Source organism: Fringilla coelebs (genome assembly GCF_963513975.1).
Source record: "Fringilla coelebs genome assembly, chromosome: 5".
Lineage (NCBI taxonomy): Eukaryota > Metazoa > Chordata > Aves > Passeriformes > Fringillidae > Fringilla > Fringilla coelebs.
The window spans coordinates 5,974,978-5,994,471 of record NC_140033.1 but is presented as its reverse complement, the minus strand read 5'-3'; the positions used below and the strand labels follow the sequence as shown (position 1 = coordinate 5,994,471).

The 19,494-nt window shown below is 41.8% G+C and overlaps 1 protein-coding gene across 1 annotated transcript in view; it reads right to left on the bottom strand.

The window, feature by feature from the left end:
* CELF2 (CUGBP Elav-like family member 2) overlaps positions 1–19,494 on the bottom strand; it is a 373,570-nt gene that overhangs the window by 95,007 nt on the left and 259,069 nt on the right. The window contains exon 4 of the mRNA XM_084206937.1: positions 3,985–4,067. Within this exon, the coding sequence (XP_084063063.1) occupies positions 3,985–4,067 (83 nt within the window). The remainder of the gene's footprint in view (positions 1–3,984; positions 4,068–19,494) is intronic.

The following is a 19,494-nucleotide window of genomic DNA, read 5'->3' as shown; positions in this document are numbered from 1 at the left end:
ACTTGTGCAGAAAGTTTTAATTTTTAAAAAAAAAATCTTTTAAATGAATTTCTATCCTCAGGAAAATGATTAAAACCAGAAAAGCCTTGAGATGTCAGCTGGTGACATGTTTTTCTTCTTTATCTTTCTTTTTTGTTGTTGTTGCTGTGAAAAAAAAAATCTGAGTGAATACAGCAAAGTGCATCATTAACTTCTTATTAATTTTATAATACAAAGGCAATTCAGTTAAAATAGTAGTGCTGCAACTTTAAATTACAGAACTAGCTTGGTATTTAATGAGAGATTTAGCACAGCGGGGTTTCTGTTAAATTAAGTTGTGCCTTCACATCACAGTGGGAAAACAGGTGTATATTGGTTTAGAATTATGGAAATGTTGACTAATTCCAAGGCTTGTAATCAAACAGCAAGGCACCCTGCAATATTTTCTTCCAAGATTCTGCATTAATCATTTATGTCTGGTCTTATTTTCTTCATGTCCACTAAAAGGGTGCAGCTCAAAGGAGCAGATCAAGCGCTGGTGTTTTCATGTCTCTGTTAAGGATGAGGTCCAGGCAAAAAAGCAGAGATAGAGACATAGCACTGCAGGCTTTGCTGAAAAACCTACTTAAATTAAACTGAACATGTAGCCTTGGAAGGGGGATAAATTTCACACTAAACCCCCACTTTTTTGGCTTCACCGGTGCTGATCCAAAACCTGCCACCTGGAGCAAGGCTGCATTTAAGGAATGAAGAGACTAAACCCAGGAATAATCCAGGCTCTAACAATAATGAACACAGAGCTATTCTCCTCCACACCTCTGCAGCAGGGCAGGCTGCACCTGAGTGCAGGTAAAACACAGATGAGTTCCAACAGCCACAGCATCCCTGCAGCCCCCTGCTCCTGCCTCTGCCAGCTTTCCTTACCTTACACTAATAAATCACCAGCTTTTGCCTGGTGATTTTAAGGATGCTTTAAAATCCTCCTGGGCTCTTTAAGGATGCCTTATCTGATGCATGGTGATGTTACAGCAAAAGGGGAAGGCATGGATTCTTTTGTTTCCAGGAGACACCTTATTGCTGAACCTCCTACTGACCATTCCTTGCTTACTGGAAGCAAGCTGACTCTTGATGCCCAAATGAACCTGATCCAAATTCATCCCTTGCTGTAGCTCTGACAGAAGATTGCTTCCATTTGCTCTGAGACTATTTCACACATGGAACTCTCCACTACTGGTTCCTGCTTGTTTGGTAAGAGCTGCTTAGCAGGCATGAGGAACAATACAGAAATTGCTAAAATTCATATAAGGAGAACCCTGCTAACATGAAATGTTTCCAGCACGTGTGCCACAACTTTAAAGAGTGCTTAAATGAAGTTATTTTGGGAATACACAGATGCAGCATAACAGTATCCCCATATATGCTGAATGTCAGCATACTGCACGTGCAAAATATAGACTTTGTTATATAATATATGCTGAATCATTCTGAAAGACAAGTAGTAGAACTGTATTCAAGTTGCTTCTCTTTATTAGAGGCTTCCCTTTAAAAAAGTAGGTGTAGCAACTTATGTCACAGTAAAATCTAAACATCTCTGGCTGTATCAGGAGTTTTTTTAAAGTCAAGGCCCCAGAGTCATGGGAATGCAGTGTCCATATTTCCTTAAAAGAAAACTTTGTAACCTCACAGTCAGGACAGGAAAAAAAAACAGCTTAGAAAGATAAATGTTAAATGACAAGAGCTAGAGGAGGCTTTAGGGAAAAAAAAACCTTATATTTTTCAACCTTATTTTAAAATAACATCAAAAGGTACACTAGCATCTTTAACTGCTGCCTGCTCATTAGCTGTGCAAAAGTTGGGAGAAAATGATGCTCTGCTCAAGTAAGATGCAATGCAGAGCTGAGCAAGCTTTGCCACCTGTATGTGAGGAAGCCAGAGAGGGAAACTGCCCCTCTGAGTCACCCACTGGGATAAATAACATCTCTCAAAACACAGCAAGCAGGTTGGAGGACTCAGGGAAGAACAAAGAAAACTAAAAGCAGCTGAGGGAGTTTGGTTTGTTTAGCCTGGAGAAAAGGAGGCTCAGGGGCACCTTTTCACTCTCCACAACTCCCTGACTGCAGGGTGTAGCCAGGTGGGGGTCAGGCTCTGCCCCCAGGCAACAGGATAAGAAGCCATGTCCTCAAGCTGCACCAGGGGAGGCTCAGGTTGGACAGAAAAATGAACTTCTTCACTAAAAGGATGGTCAAGCTCTGGCTGCCCAGGGAAGAGGTGGAGTCATCATGCTTAGAAGTGTTCAAAAAAACAACTGGCTGTGGCACTTAGTGCTGTGATTTAACTGACATTGTGGTTTTTGGTCAAATATTGTACTCAGTGACTCTGTGATTGTATGATTCTAAGCAGATTCTCTCTACTTCTAAGGGGGGTGATGAGTAGATCTTGTGGTAGAGCTTGAGGGATGCTATCTGGGCATGGTGCTGCTCCAGCAGCTTGGGATCAGCTCCATCCCACCCAGCCAGCCCACACAGCTGAGTCAGAGCATGGTGGGGAGCAATCACTCAGGGAGTGGTTTAGGTGCAACACTGAACGGGGTTGGAGAGCTCTCATCCAAGGGCTCGGCATTTTCTGGCAGTGGGGATGGGAGCCAACAACTGGGGCTGCACAGACAGAGGCTGCTGAGGTTCAGCTCAGCTCCAAAGGGAATTGTCCCTCAGAGCCTTCCTTTCTCTCTCGAGGATGGCCCATCCATCCTCTACACCCTAAAGTGCCGAGACTCCCACTGGGAGGCTTGTAAGGTCCTGGTACTGCCCCTTGCAAGGGCCAGTAGCTGGGAAACATCACTTGAGCTGCCACAACTTTTCTCCTGTTTTCCTACCTTAGCAGATTTCCCACCACCATTCCCAGCATTCACATTGCAAATGACAGAGGACTCCCACTGTACCTTTAGCAGGGCTCACAGGTGACTGTCCCATGAGAGCACCTCTCTGTGCTGGCCATTTCCATGACACATGAGGTGGCTTCCCTAACAGGAAATCACTTGCATAGAGTCAACTGGCCAGATAGGATTTTTTCAAACAGAGTGTCCAATTTCACACACAGCTCATAGGAACTAAAGGAGATATTGGCCATATAACTGTCAGTCCAGGCAATGCTCTATTTATTTACACAGTGTATTTTTTTCTTTTCATGTCTGTAGCCAGACACCACAAACATATACTTGAACACTTCTCCTACATCAAGAGGGAATATACCTCCATCCTTTATATTTTTTTCCCTTCCATCCTCAAAGAATACAGCAGAAAAAATGAAAATGGTGGTACAAGAAGATTTCAGAGTTTAGACATGCAATTACCAGTGATATACTTCTCCCTAGCCCTGTAATTTAAATATAAAATACCACAGGAAAATGCAAGGTACAGTTTGTACAACACAACCACAACTGGTCTGAATGCTGGTGCCAGTGGGAGCAGGTGGTGAGGAGAGGTGATGTCAGGAGACAGGATCACTCTGTGCAAGCAGCTATGTGGTACCACACTCCTCAACACCCTGAGATGTGCAGCCAGTGCATGTGGATAAAGGCTGCATTTAACAAACTTTGGCTGTGTTTTGTCTTTTCCTCTTCTCTCCCATTTCAAACATGAAGCCCCAGTGGTGCAGTGTTTTTCTGCCATATGTTTTCTCTCCTCCCTCCCTCCCTCCCTCCCTCCCTCCCTCCCTCCCTCCCTCCCTCCCCCTTAAATAAATTTTTAAAAAGATCCACACTTTGGCCACTGTCTCTGCTCAGCAGGAATCAGTACCCTTTCCAGCCAAAGGACTTTCTAGAGAACAGCAGCTGCCTTTGGACACCATGCCATTGCTACAGGACTGGCACCAACACAGGACAGACCATCAGCTCAGCCACCCTCCTTGCAGAGATCAAGATCATTTGGGGCACCAAGCAGAATCAAGAGCAAAAGGGCTATTCTTCTGGCAATAAAATAATTAGGATCAAAAAGTAAATGTACTCACCCCAGGTAAAGTTTTAATATTGTGCAGTGCATTCTGTGCCTCAAGAGCAGCTTTTCTTGTATAAAATGTTACGAAACAACAACCTATAGAGAGAAATGAAAAGCTTTCAGAAATTAGTGAGTATGATTTGTGAGAGTACAATAGGGAGGGAGAAAAAACAGTGGTTGAACAACACATTATGAAAGCTGGAAATGTGAATTATCCTGAGGCGCCTGAATGACATGAATAAAAGAAAGCTTGTATGATTTAAAATAAAAAGTTCCCCCCTGTGCATTGCATCTATAGCACACCTGCATTGTTAGTGAACTGTAATCACTTAGAAATTGTTAACCAAAATCCAATTGGCTTTGTACATTGTAAATAAGGTTATATTTTTCTGAAGGCTCCCCATTATACTTTGAATATAAGCAACATGGCAGGCTCAAGCAGCAGGAATTCATTGTTACATCCCAAGCAGAAAATCAGGCTAAAGCAGGACCTGATTTAAAGGGACTTCTACAAAAGAGCTAAGGTTGGTTCCCCCGTTTCTTTGAAACCAGGCAGGACTGGAGGTGGAACACTCATCTCAGTTTCAAGAATGAAAAACAAGCTACAGGTGAATTCACCACTGCTGTGATAGTGGAGGCTGCTGATGGCTGAGAGCATTAAGGGAGGCTCTGCTCCCCCTGCATCTGCTGAATTTTCAGTAAAGCAGGTGGTTTTAGTTGCCTTAATCCTGTGGTTTCCCTTTTGACAGCATGGCCCAACCAGGTGGTGTGTGGGACCAAACATGGGCTGCTGTCCCTTTGTCCACTGCAAACATGTAAAGCAGCTTTTGCTGCAGCACACACAACCAGGCCAGGCTGAGGTCAGGGCTCACAGGCTGATCCTCAGGGAAGAGCTCTAATGTCACAGGCAGGGGACAAAAAGCAAGGACCAGGGTTTGCCTGTAATGCCCCAGAGCAATGACATCTCCTCCTTGGCAGATGAGGTGTTTGCTGCAGATGGGGTGTTTGGTGCTATGGGGAGAGGGAAAACATGCTGGGCAATGCTGGTTGGGGGGGCAGAAGTGGCTCCTGAAGTAAAAACCTACTTCACATGAAACAGGATGATGCAGGCCTTACTGATGAATCAGAAAACAATCCTGTTCTCTTAATCACAGTCAGAGATTTGTTACAACTCCAGAGAAATGTCAAAACCAATCAGTAAATAAAAGAAACCCCGTCTCATGAGTCTTGGTGCTCCCTTGGAGCGTGACACAGATAAAATAATCTGTGCTTCAGGCAGTGAGCAAAGCTTGTATCAGCTCCCTAATGTCGGCCAAGGTGAAACATCCCAGCCCACCTGACATTCCTGCTTGTGCTCGACCCTGCAGCATCCCTGTAGTGGCAAAGGACACAAGAAGAAGGTGTGCACAGCAGCCCCCAGCAAACATTGGAGGCAGCCATGTGGAGGTGGCCCACTTTGGAAGGAAGGGCTGAATCCAGAATGGCCCCTCCACTGCCCCTGGCTTGGCTGGAGCCATGCATGGCACTGGGAATGCTCCCTCTGGCTCTGCAGTGAGGCCAGGGACAACCATCGCCTCAGTAACAAGCAAAGGTGACCATGTATTGCCAGCTGGAACCCAGCAAGTTTATCCCTAATATACAAAAAGCACTTGCAGCCACAGCAAAACATGAATGCAGACTTAACACAGCAGAGAGAAACATTTTTCATACTGCCAACAGGTTCTTTAAAATTTCACACTTTACGATGGAGACGGTTTAATAATTATTTCAGTAAAGGGAACATCGTTTGCAGGGATGTGTGCTAGAGACAGGCACAGTCTGTTAAGGTTTGTGTTTCCTGTAAGTGTTTCTAAATCTTCTGTCTCACTGGAAAATTCTGAAAATCGGAATTATTTTACCCCAGATGAAAATGAGAAAAAAAATTCCAAGTTTGTGACATTTAGTAGTGTGATTTTGAGACAATATTGCAATATTTTTCTATCCTGTCAGCCAGCTCCAAGTCTATCTCCTATTGTTTATTTGTTTGGTTTGTTAGCTTTTTAATAGAAGGCTTTTTAACCAGGAGAGAGGATTCAGGGGGAAAATATCAAGCTGTAATCACAACTTTGCAATTGCCATGTCCTTTTCCATGGGCCCGAAGAATTTCATTTTAGATTTCAGCTCAGGGGGTTCATTCCAATAAGGAGAAATTTGAAATCTATTGGTTTATCATTCTTGGCACTACTTGAAAGAACTGCACTTGAAAGATGAATATGCTGTGAAACACCCTCTAACTGGTCATTTTTGGGAAGTAATAGCTCAGGAGAGAAAAATGTTCCTGTGAATGAGGGCCGGAAGAAACCGTAGCTTAATGGGAAATGTGCAGATGTTTCAGGCAGGTCATTGGACCTTGACAAAAATAGAGACTTCTGAGCTCAGAGACTGACACATCTGAAAATGCATATGGATAAAATTTTTCTCAGGATGCATTTGGCTCATATCTTAAATAAAACAACCCCACAAGAAGAGCTGGTTTGCTGTGGTTTGAGGGGGGCATCGACCCTCACTCGTGGACACCTGAATTTGAGGCTTTCTGTTACAGAAGTCAGGGCTGGGCTCAAAAAAGAAAATAAGACAACAGAGAGAAACCAGAAAAGGTAATAGTCCATGTTTCCCCAAGGAAATACTGTAGCTGAACATATGGATTTTCCAGAGGTGCTGCAGCCATGTTACACAAACTGCATTGAAGATGCCTCCAATGTAAAATCCTTTTGGGTCAGTACATAGAAAAAGTACCTAATTCCGTTTTTTCTGCAAGAATATTGGAGGGTAAGATGCCTGTGTAATAGGACAGGGCTAATCTGTGCTTTAGGACTGGTAGCTGTCCCCTGCTGAAAGGCAAAGAGGCAACCACATCCCTTCCTCCATTTTACTAAAGAAAATGTAATATCGCCAAAGACAAACAAGTGGCCCGGCTGGAAAAGAAAAAGTAGGTTTCCTGCTGAAAGAAAATGAAAAAATACAACCCTTCCCTTCAGGCCCCATGCACATATAATCTTTGTTTCATCACCAGCAAACTCGACAGCAGCTTGAACCACAACTCGACTTTTCTGACATCCAAATAACTCAGGGCCTGGCAGTGATAACCTTCCTCTGTCCTAGTCAGGACAGCTTAAAAGGTGAATTGGTTTGTGGACATGGTTCTGCCCATCCTCAACAGCCTGAAATACAGCCCATTTTAGCTCCACATGGGTTAGTGTATTCTTGCCCACAGGCAGAGAGCTCCTTCTGCCAGTCAGTGCCTCCAGAGCAGCAAATCTCCCACGCTCTGCTAAGCTGGTTGTGCTCTACTTGGAACAGTATTTACTACAGCGTAAGGCATTTCTTCTTTGTACCTTGAAAAAAATACTGAATGAATCATGCAGATCCCTACAGTCCCTTAAGGACATCGGCAACAACTTCATGGCTATCCTGCCAGATGCTTGAACAGACTGAATAAAACCTGCCACTCCATGCTGCTCAGCATTTAATGGCAACAAATGGGATGCCTGAGAAACAGCAGCAGAAAACAGCCCTGCTTCTTAAGGCATCTGATGAGCAAACGCTGCAGTGTGGACACTACAATGTTCAACTTCAACACCTCATTAAAAAAGGGAAAAGATCTCTTACTTCAGCTTGTTTTCACTCTCTCTCTCTCTCCCCCATCCCCCCCGCCACCTTCCTCTTTTTTTTCTTTTTTCAAAGGAAATTTAGTGCCAGAGAAAGACCTCAAGGTCCCAGCCATTGGGAGAGAGTTGACACATTCAATTCTCCATGACACATTCAATTCACAAGCCCTTGCTCAGGCTGCCAAAGGCACCAATTAGCACCACTGGTAGAGATTTTATTTATTTAATTTCCACAGAAACCTGTTTAGCAAGGCAGTGACAGGGACAAACAGCCTCCTGTATGGCTAGAAACAGCTTTACGTGAGTCACTGTCAAAGATGGCAGCAATGGATTACAGGGGAATCAAGCCATGGGTTCACTGAAGCCATCCTTTAGAAGTGAGGAATGGGAAAAAGAGCAAGTGGTGAGGACTTTCACACCACTACTGGCAGTGAACCTGGATTTCTGGAGGACTTTATGGAACTATTACAAATTGCAGTTTTCACCATGAAACTTCAAGATTTCAATTCCTCCTGTAAGCAAGTGAATTTTTTCAAAGAGCTGTTAATGACCCCGTGCAATGGGGCTTCTCCTCCTGTGTGACTTCTGCTCTGTGACCCAAATTTGCCTCCCAGCAGAGCAGTCATGGCTTTGTTAGGCTGCAAGATCCAGCTCTATGACATCTCCAGGAGCTCTGCCATGCCATTATTTTTGTCACTTTCTCCCAATTCAAACACAGACTAATTATGCCGTGAGAGCTGTTTGCATTCCTAATTTTGAATAACTAACAAAGGGAAGCTCTCCTCCACTTGAAGATGTGGCTTACACAGTCCTTGTTGGCATTTAACAGCACTGGGATCTGTGTAAGAGGCTTAATGTCTCAGCCAGGATTTCATGCCTGAGTGAATATGGACACCTCCATCTTGCTTCGGGTGAGAAAAGGTCTTTTACAGCTCCCTAAACTGAATAGACAATTCAGTGTTAAAGTTACCAGGAATTACACATGTGCATCTATATGAGAAAATAACCCTTTGGATGTGGACAGGAATTAAAACACGCTCCACAAGATGCTCTGAGGTTTTGATTTGCTTGAAGAAAAATATTCTGCAACCTCCCAGGCCTGAAAATTTAACTTTTGGGAATTAAAAGAGAAAAGATAGAGGAAGGAAAAAAAAAAAAAAGGCCCAACCTGTATTTATTGGTCTGATATATTAGTTTCTTTAGTTTTCAACTGTCAAAATTTGTCAGTTTGGATCTCTCCTGTGTTGTGCATATTATCACCTGCTGCCAGTACCTGAACCCTAACCATGGGGTATAGAAATACAAGAGCTTATCAGGGCGCCTGCAAAGCCTGCAACAACTTAAAAGTATGAAATTTGCTTTACCTTCTAGACTAATAAAATAAACACTTCAAAACAGCTATAATGATTATCTGATGATTGAACTCTGTATTCTTTTAGTGAGTAATGGAATACTGGCAGACAAATTCAATTCAAAATACATTCACATTCAGGACATCAACAAAGTCATCATGTTGTGAATTGAAAATTCCTTTAAAGGCTGCGTTTGAATTCTAAGGGGCTGACAGATCAAGGGACTGAAGGCCCTGGAAGGCTAAATGAGTGAAGTCCTGCTATGTTTCTTTCTTTCTGTGAATGAAGCTCACTTTTGTGTGTGCATTTGCAAGCAGAACAGGTGCTGGCTTCATACAAGCCTGGCATCTCAATGGGGACAGTAGCTTCTTGTCAATCCAGCACAGTTCAAGTAGTTTAAGTTCAGGAGGATTTCTTTTTCTTGTTTTTTTCCCCACTCCAAACGTTTCTCTCCTGATTTCCACATTCACTCATTCACCACCAAAATTTAAACACTACACTAATGCAGGGCAGCCTTTAACAAGGTCTCCTGCACTCCAGCCATCCACCTGAACTCTGGAATACCTGCTCTGTACATCACAAAAAGCTGCCTGAACAGCCTGATTTCCAACCAAACACACCATGACCTGTAATGTCATTTTCCAAAAGCCAATGAAGACATTAAAATCTCTTTTCCACTAAAGCCACCAAGAAGACCTATTGCTACAAAGCATTCAGGCGTGTGGTTGGGCAAGGAGACTTTTCACTTTGCTTACATTTTATGCAGTGCACTGGGAGCCTTGCCTGGCATTTCTTCTGTGCTACAGATGTGACAGATGTGCAATTAGCTAACCTGCACTGGAGATGCTGGTCTAGTATTAGGAGAGGTGTTTCAAGTCTTAGAGATTTTGATTGGGTGGTTCCATACAAAACCAGAGAAAACCATGAACTATCTGAATAGCAAATAGAGCCATTCCTGACAAAGACACCCAGAAATAAAAATCCTACTATTTTTGAAACCCTGCTTATCAGAAGAAGGTGGCTAAGGCAGGGATGTGATTTGATTCCTACCTGCACCAGCCTCATGCTCTGTTCCCTATGGAGTCATGGGAGAGTAAGATGGAAAGGATTCACTCCTGAAGCCATCCCTGCTAGAATTGCCGAATACAGCAGAAACCAACCTTTAATGATGCCGCCTCCCAATTAGCTCAGGTTTGCTAATAGTTTGATATAATTGGCACCCTGATGGAAACCGTATTACCAGTCCTGTCACCAGCCAGGAAATCGCACTGCCACTCTAATGACAGCACATATTATAGCAATGCCACTTCTAATATTAATACATTAGCTGAATGTAGGCAAGGGCTCACATGTGAGAAGGATTCACAGCTGGGACGTGCCAAATTCCACCCTGTGCTCCAGTCTTCCTCCTGCTTACAGCATCCAGGGTGGCAGTGCCCCAGCCCTGGAGTGCCCCGCACGGCGCCGCTCGCATTAAAGCGCGAATGCTCCAGGCTGGGAACAGCCCCGTAAATGGCCACTGAAAAATGATCCCAGGGAGCTCAATTTTTTCTCTCCATGCCTTGCAAGTTATGACGGCCTTTCTGTTAATTGGCCACAAGTCCTGGTTTGCTGTCAGCCTTCAGCTGCACCGGGGAGCTCTTTTGGAGGAGTCGCACTCTGTCATTCCCGTACCCTTGTGAATACAAATGCTCTCTGTAAATGTCCTCTGCCTACAAAATGGAACTGTTTTGTTTTTTGGTTTTATTTCTTGGCTTTTTTTCCTTTTTAAAATTTTTTTCTTTCCTTTTTCGACCTAGATTAAATTTGCTGCATTTTCAAGCCTTTTGGGAAAGCAACTAGAACTAATATGCACTGGTTCATGTCCCACAACACTTCCCTGCCCATTATTATGTAAATTTTGACTAAAATGCTACATAGATAGAAAAGATATCAAGGACAAAATTGCCAGAATCTACTTTTCTTGCTCTCTGAAATAAGCCACTTATATTAAACAGTTTTAAATGGCTAATAGCTGTACAAGTATCTGAAGAATTTCAATGTACAATTTTTCATACAGGACAATGACAGCTTTTGCAAATTCCTGAACTCTCCTGCTGCCTGTCTAATGACTGGCAAGTGAATGGCCAGCATGCTGGAACTCTCTGTTTTACTTCTGAAGGAAGGGGCCAACTTCCACACCTGCAGCTTGGCAACACTCATATGATATCTCACTAGATGGTGATAAAGGAGTAAAAAAAAAGCAGATGCAGAATTAGATTCTATCCAAGGTGACAGGGTAAATAAATAAACACAAGTCAGGTTTATAGCATCAAGGCAATTTTATGTCATTACAAACTAATCTGTCTCTGAAGAAACCATCCCTGCATGCTGGGCTGGAAGCTGAGCTTCATTGGTCTGGGCTGAGCAGCGGATGAGAGACATTGCAACACAAACTCAGGAAGTGCTGTGGAGACAGAGCTGAGCAGTCAGCAGCCCTGAACCATCAGCCATCAGCACTGCATGAACACCCTGATCTGCAGGTGGCCTGGCCTGGAATGCTCCTCCTTTGCCAGCCCATCCAAGCACCCACCCAGTGTAAATCCCTAGGGAAAGCCATGGAGATGGATGGCAGTCAGGCAACCAACATCAGTGGGAAAATCAAAGCAGCAGCTCAGTGCCTCCTGTTGAGTCCATGTTTGGTCTGTTCACATTTCCAGATCTCAGGGGGGGAGAGTAATTGGGATCTCACACATCAGTCCATATGGGTTACAATAAAAACTGCTTGTCAGAGCTTTTGGACAAGAAAATCTCAAGTAAGTAGGACAGCAGTGGGAGAGGGTGGGGAAATGGCATTCCAGCCTCTAGCTCTGTGAGGGGTTGTCCCATGGGAAGTTACTGCACTTCCCACTTGTAAAATATAGGAAAGAATACACACAAAATACAAGAATTTTTAAAAAAACTTGAAATAGTTGAATAGTCACTTGACTAGTTGAATAACTATGTATATATACTGTAGCAAGAAGGCAATCTTGAAATTGGGGAGACATCAAAATGAAACAACAAAAAAATGAATATACAAATAATTATGTATTTCTTTAACTGCCTTCTTGTATTTTCCCCTTCACCTTTTCTTTCTTCTTTTCCTTCTTATTCTTGCACTAACACTCCTTAATCTTTAGTTCACTTTTTTCTTCCCTCAAATAAATTCTTATTCTTTTCCTCATAGCAGATGGTTATTGTTTCCCTTTTCTTTGGCCAGGTAACAATTACTGGCTTGAGTTTACTGGCTTTAAAATGAACTAACATGTCCTTTGTACAAGTTAGCCCCTAAGTCTGACCATCTGCTAAATACATCTTTGGATGCAGGAGAGAGAGAGGGTTCAGAGAACAGATGCATAAAAAAATGGGAACACAAAATTAAGATTTAATCCATTGTTGCAGGAAAACTGCTGTGACGCTGTATCTCAGTTCAAAAAGACTCTACAAAGATCATGTTTACATAAATTAACATAGGCAGGGACATATCTTTCCCTGATGTCATTTCAAAAGCCCCATTGTCTCCCACCCTGGCATTCACTAGTAGCAAATCAAACTTCCCAGCACATATGTCTTATAGTCCTGGATTTCCTTCTTTTTTTTTTCTTTCACTTGAATGCTTGAGAAAGATCAGTGAAAACTGGCTTTTCCTGATAAGGCTTCCAGATCACTGCTCTGATGAAACCTTTAATTGCACTGTGACTCCTGAGAAGCCACTTGAGTCCTAGTTCAACTAGGAGGCAACTCTGTAGGGAAAAATACTCAGAATAGAAGAGCCTTACCATAAAACTATCCCTTCAAAAGAATCAAATCTTTGAGAGTTATTTTTAAACTTTCCCTATGAAAAACCTATGTTCTGTGCTGGAAATTATCTTTACTGGTTAAATGCCAAAGGCATCCTGGCAGAGCAGGTCAGTGGAGGTGAAACTCACCCTCTGCTCAGCCCTGCTGAGACATATATGGGGTTCTGGATCTTCTTTTTCCAGTAAAAAGATGTGGACATACTGGAAGCTGTCTTGTGAAGGTGAGGAAGGGTCTGGAGCATCTCTCATATGAAAAGCAACTGAGAGAGCCAGGGCTGCTCAGGCTGGAGAAGAAAACATTGGAGGAAGATTGAAGTTTTCTAAGTGGTCCAATGACAGGACAAGAGGCCATGGCCACCAATTAAAATACAGGCAATTCCATTTAAAAATAAGGAATGACATTTTTATTCTAAAGGTGATCAAACACTGGCATGGTTTGCCCAAACAAGTTGTGGACTCTCTCCATCCCTGGAGATATTAAAATCCTGCCTGGACACAGATCTGAGAAACCTGCTGTAGATGACCCTGCTCTGAGCTGGGGTTGGATAAGATGAACCCCAGAGGTTCTTTCTGACCTCAGCCAGCTTGTGATTCTGTGAAATGGCAATGAAGGAATTTAGCAGGCTTCTGACAGCATCCCTCCTAACTTCCTAACTTCCCCAGAAATATATTTCAAGCTTATTTAACTCTAGCAGATAAAATCAGTTAAATTACTGTTTTATTGTACCCATCAGTTGGGAACCAGCTCTCACTGCCTAGCAAATTTCACACACTAGATGAGTTTTTTCATAGCAAGAACACAGGAATTAGTTTGGGTTTTTTCCCTTTTTTTTAGAGAAACAGAATCAGAGACCTTATAGCACCTTCTAGTACCCAAAGAGGACCAAGGTATGGCTGGAGAGGGATTTTGACACGGGTATGTAGTGATAGGACAAGGGAGAATGGCTTCATCCTGAAAGAGAGCAGGTTTCAGCAGGTTATAAGGAAGAAATTCTTTACTGTGTGGGCAGTGAGACAGAGGAACAGCTTGCTCAGAGAAGCTGTGGATCCCTGGAAGTGTTCAAGGCCAGGCTGGATGGAGTTTTGAACAACTTGGTCTAGTGGAAGTTGTCCCTGCCCATGACAGGGTAGTTGGGATGAGGTGATCTTTAAGGCCCCTTCCAACCCAAACCACTTTATGTTTCTGTGGTGATTCTATGAACATCTCAGCATGGCAGGTATTGCCAATAAAAATGCCTTGTGTCATGCCTTGCTTTTAGAAACATATCAATAAATTTATGAATTAATGATAACACAATGCATTTTTTTAAAGTTGCAGTTTATCCAGTCCTGTTGTATCGGACACGAGGTTTTTTTTAAACCTCACTGACAGCTCTAAACCTGTCAGCTTGTGTCTTCTAAGGACAGCATAGGAAAAGCCAGAACTAGCAGTACAAAGAGAAAAAAAAAGGCCCAGGGAGAAGGAGTTATAAAAGAAGGTATACAGTGGAAAGATTGCTATTGCTGACACTTCACTCACTTACAAAACAACAAAACCAACAACAAACCTCAACCCTCTACCCAGAAACCTGGCAAGAATGTTGTGCATGGAGTGTTTTCAACATTTAGCTGGATTTGGAAGAGTTGGATACCATTTTTGCAAGAGAATCTAAAATCTGACCTTGGATAACTCATTTCTAGGAATAGGCTGCTTAAGTTCTTCTGAAAATAACATTCAATGGCCATCTGAATCTTTCGATACCTGAATGCTTTTGAACAATCTGGCCTTTCATCTCCCTGTGCTCTAGCTTTTCCTTGTTAAATAGAAAGAATAAAATGTTCTGAACTCAAAGGAGTACTCTGAAGGAACCATGGAAAAAATATAAATTGAGGTAAAAAGACACAGCCATCGTAGTGACAATGAGCAACAGCAGAGCACTACGTGCCAGCGCCGTGCCCATCTGACTCACGGCAGTCTGTCACACTTCCCCTGAAAGATAACTTACAGGAAAGGGAAGAAATCAATACAAGACATTTGAGATGGCTTAAGGGATGCTTGAGTGGCATGGGAAGAAATTCTAGGATAAATATTGCCTCTAAGTGCCCTGAACTTGAATCAACAAATAACTGCTTCCTCCAACACCTCCCCTGCCCCATATTTTGCTGCTTTTGGCCAAGTCACCAAATTGTGGCTTGTGGGCTCCATCTCTGCTGGTGGAAGAACTGGCAAAGCCTCCACTCTGAATCATGACTGGCTACACCATACACTCTATTCTAATGGAGATAATTTTCAACTATTTTAATTTTTTTTCCCCCTGATAAATACATTTCCCCATCTTTCAAACCCAGGTCTAAATCCATTGTCTGAATCTGTTAGGCTCCCTGCTCCCTCTGCCCACGACGCAGTCAAACACTTTCAACTCTTTCTCGACTTCAGCATCATGAACCCTTGCACATCTCGTATTGATTTCTAGGCATCCACAGCTTCACTCTCACAGGGTCACAGCACATGTCAAATCTTTCCTGCATTGCACCTTCAAGCAGTGTTTCATCTAAGGAGCTTCCTTTGCCTGAACTTGTTAGCAGTGACACATTTGTTCCCCAATTAGGCTTTCTTTATAAGAATAATAAAAATGAAATAGAAGCAATTCCTGGCAACTTTTCTATCTTTCTAGTCAATTGAAACAATTTTATGCAGATGAAGATGCAGCTCCACAGAGCCTTTGAACTTTAAGCATCATCTTTACTTGGCTTTGAACTCTCAACAGGGCCCATGATCTTTCAAAGCAATGTACTTTGCTGTGGAAACTTCAAAAAAGAGGGAAAATGGCATGGTTAGAAAGAAAAATGCAAAAGATGGGGTTTTTTTAATGCTTGATGCTCCTGGAAATAAAAAACCCAACTGAGTGGTATCTGAAGAAGTGTATTCGGCACTCAAGTGTTTCCCTAATTAATTGTTTAGATGAGTGCTAAAATAAATGCAGCAGCAGCAAAGATAAACAAACCACTTTAGTAATAAAGCCATATATTTGTGCAGGCACACAAAAATAAATGGCAGCACTTAATGAGCACAGGCAATGAGAAGGAAGAATACACTTCATATGTGGGGGATCTATGCTCAGAAAGCTCAAGCTCAAAGGTATTTGAGAGGTATCTCACAACCACTTCCCAACCTCTCATTTGCCTCTTGCACAGAATCTCGTTTTGCACAGACTAGCAGTGTAAAAATGCAAAGTATCCTGATAGAGAATTATAGCTCATGTCTCACCTTACCTGGGCAGCCTCACCAGGGCAAGGAAAACACTTCTGGGGAAGAGATTGCTATCCTAGTTAATTATTAATCCTCTTTATTTTTGTCTGATGATTAACTAATGCAAAATCAATGAAGAGAGATACGGAATAGATGGGTAACACATGTACTTCCAAAATGAGAGAGAAAAGCCAAGATGATTCATACAGTCTTTTCCCCCTGACTGGAAAATGAGCTAGCAAAGTATTAATACTGGGAGAAAGTGTTATCTTGTATATCTAGGAAAGCAGCTTTAATAGAATTATACAACTGTTAGAGGCAGGAAAATTCAGCTAAGCAACTCTCCCAGAGAGGACAGCATTACACTTCTGCATGTAATTCCTCCAAAATTTTATCCTGTTCTATCTGTAGATTTCCCAGAATCAGACTTTCCACAGTTTCCCCCAAAAAAACTATTTCAAAATCTCACAAGAAGTATTTTAAATAAGCTTTTCACTGTAAACACTTTCAGTTTTGCCTAATTTCCCACTGCTATTTATGTCCTGAAGACCTTACAAAATAGTGCTACTACTTATCTTTGTATAAATGATTTGACAAGCAGACCAAAACATAAAACCCCGCCTGCCATGAAAATAAATATGTTATTCTCCCCAGAAGCCTTCTTAAACTGACTGTTTAATTCTTGCAACTATCACCATGTATGCCCTGGAAAACTAATGAAAAAAACCTAGTCAGAATATTTAATATCTATTAAGGGAAGGGAATATTGAGACTGTGTTAGATGACATATAGGACATGTAAGTCTGTTAGTTAATACCAGTTCAGAGAAGTCCAAAGAAGAGTACCATGATCTATAGGTTCTATGACTCTCCAAAGACCAAGATATGGCATTTAATCAGACCAAGATTTAAAATAAATCTCCAGCAGCCTGCTTTCAAGTTATGACAAGAGAAATACTTGGCTCGAGAGGTACAGGCTGTATGACATGATTGGCAACTTATCAGGACAAGAAGAGAAAGAAGCTGGATGATTGGCAACTTAATCAGAGGGAGAAGGAAAAATAGAGAAAAGGAACAAAACGAGTGCCTAAACAGTGATGTGTTGGCTCCTGCGGCTGTCAAAGGTGGCCTTGAGCAGGCAGTGGCAGGAGGGCTTACACTGAAGCTTGTCTGCAAAGTAGATGAAACTATTCAGTGTTCTTTGGCATCAATAGCATGTGGCTGCTGAATGTATCTAATCACATTTGGTGAAGCAGGATTCTGCATGGTGCTCTCTGCAGGTCACCATGGCAGCCACAGGAACACATCCAACAAAATATCACGGACGCGCAGCTTCGCTACCGGAAAACTCTGAGAGCTTTAGAACAAAGTCCCCAGTCTTAACTGCAAGCTAAAAAAATTGTATGTATATATAAAATAAAACCTCTGAGCAATCATATTTTGATACTAGAGGTCCTTTAGTTAACTTTACAATGCGACCTCGTCATTTATTTAACATGTTGTTATTTTGTAAAATATTTCTGTTGAGCACAAGCAATGCAAAGTTTTCCTGGATGGAAGCTGAGAAATGCTGGGTTACAGGTTAGATTGCCAAGCAAGCCTTGCAACCACCAGTTCTTACTGGGAACAGGCATCACTTGGTCTTTTCACAAAAAGCCCTACTCATAGATGACTTGTATTTATTCACGGAGTCCAGTGGATCAACAAAGAAACTGCAAAATAATGCCCTAAAAATGTGAAGTTTCTTTTCCCACATGAAATGGGATGTGGGGAGCTAAGGATGTGCTTGGAGGGCAGACCTGTTAATATTGGGGCCCCTATCTTGTACAATATTTTATCTCTTGCTAAGACTTACTAGGCAAAACTTAAAGATAATCCCAAGCAATTTGAAATCATCTATCAGACTTCAGCATTACTCACTCTTGCATTCTGTATGCCAGAAAGATAAACCATAATGTAGAGCAAAATTATTTCTGGAACTGCATATTGCACATTTTCACTATAAAGTGTATCATAAGCTTTGACACAGAGATAACTAAGTGATCACTTGTCAACCTCCTCTCATTCCATCAGTCTTAAAAATTAGGATAAAAAAGCTTTTCATGTGCAACAACAGACTACATATTAGTCCTGCAGAGTTATAAAAAATGTGGAACTAAATATCAGACAAGACCAATTTAAAATGATGAAACACTTCTGAATTCTAAAACAATTAGGCTAATTTACAACACATGGCCTGATACAGTGGAAGTTTTAATCCTTTTATTTTCCTTTTTAAAAGAGGGGATATTTTTTCATGCTAGTCATAAATTAGTACAATCAAGACTTATTTCTTTTTTCCCTGAATAGTCCTCAAGAGCAATTCTTACACCTCCTAAATAGGTTTGTGGAAGATTCATATTTTACCTGGGAAGAGATACACAAAAGTAAATTACAGAGTTAGGAAAGGCAAACCATGACTATAACTGGAGAAGAGCATCATCCCCATTTTCTGTGCCTTTTCAGTGATGCTGTGCTGCAAATTTACTCAGTTTTCACTGCTAGGTCCCTTATTTCTGCTGGTAAATCAGGGATCCTGGGGTGCTCTGAAGATTAATCAGATGAGGGTGGCAGTTTTCTCCTCTGCTCTTTGTGATGGCTCCTCCCAGAAAACACATGCATCTTGAATATTTCTGATCCCTCTGGGGATGAGATTAAAACAAACACTGACATTGGCAATGCAGCCCTGCTTGATCATGGTACTAAAAGTCATTAAATGTGTTTCAATATCCACTCAGTTATTACCAGTTTTTCAAGACAGAGAGAAAACCAGAGAAATCCTTTCCTTTACCACAAGACAATGTTAGGTGATGGCAGCAACATTGCTCAAATCTGACTGAAGAGTATTTTGGCTCCTTTCTTACAGAATACTGACATTAAAAGGATAAAACAATAACCAAAAGATACAGGGAATTCACAACACTTTCAAGGCTTACCCTTTTGCAACACACATGGACAATGGATTTTAAATGAAAGTTCTATTTCTCTACACTTAAGGGTATTAATATTTTAGTATGACTGCATCTGTGAATGAAGACATTCAAAAAGCCATTATGTTTTCAACTTAGGTTAATAATAAGGCTATTTTTCCACCCACTCTCTGGCACAGCTGTAATGTTCTTGGCCTCAAGTGGGAGGCAATGTGGAACAAGGATTAGCAAGATGGATGATATACAACATACAGTGCCAGTTCATATAAAATATTACTAGATTGGAAATGACTGTTTACTGTCTCAGTGATTATATGATCACTTTTTTTCCTTCCAAAGAACATACAGGATGTGGAGCTCCTCTATGCCAATAAAGCTTAGTGCATAGCACCTGGGTAATGACAAATTAATTTTTGAGCTAAGCCTGATGAAGGGGTCAGCCAAAATCCTAGGCAGAGTTTATCCCCAGTACTATTTTACATGACAGAAAATGCATCCCTCCAATT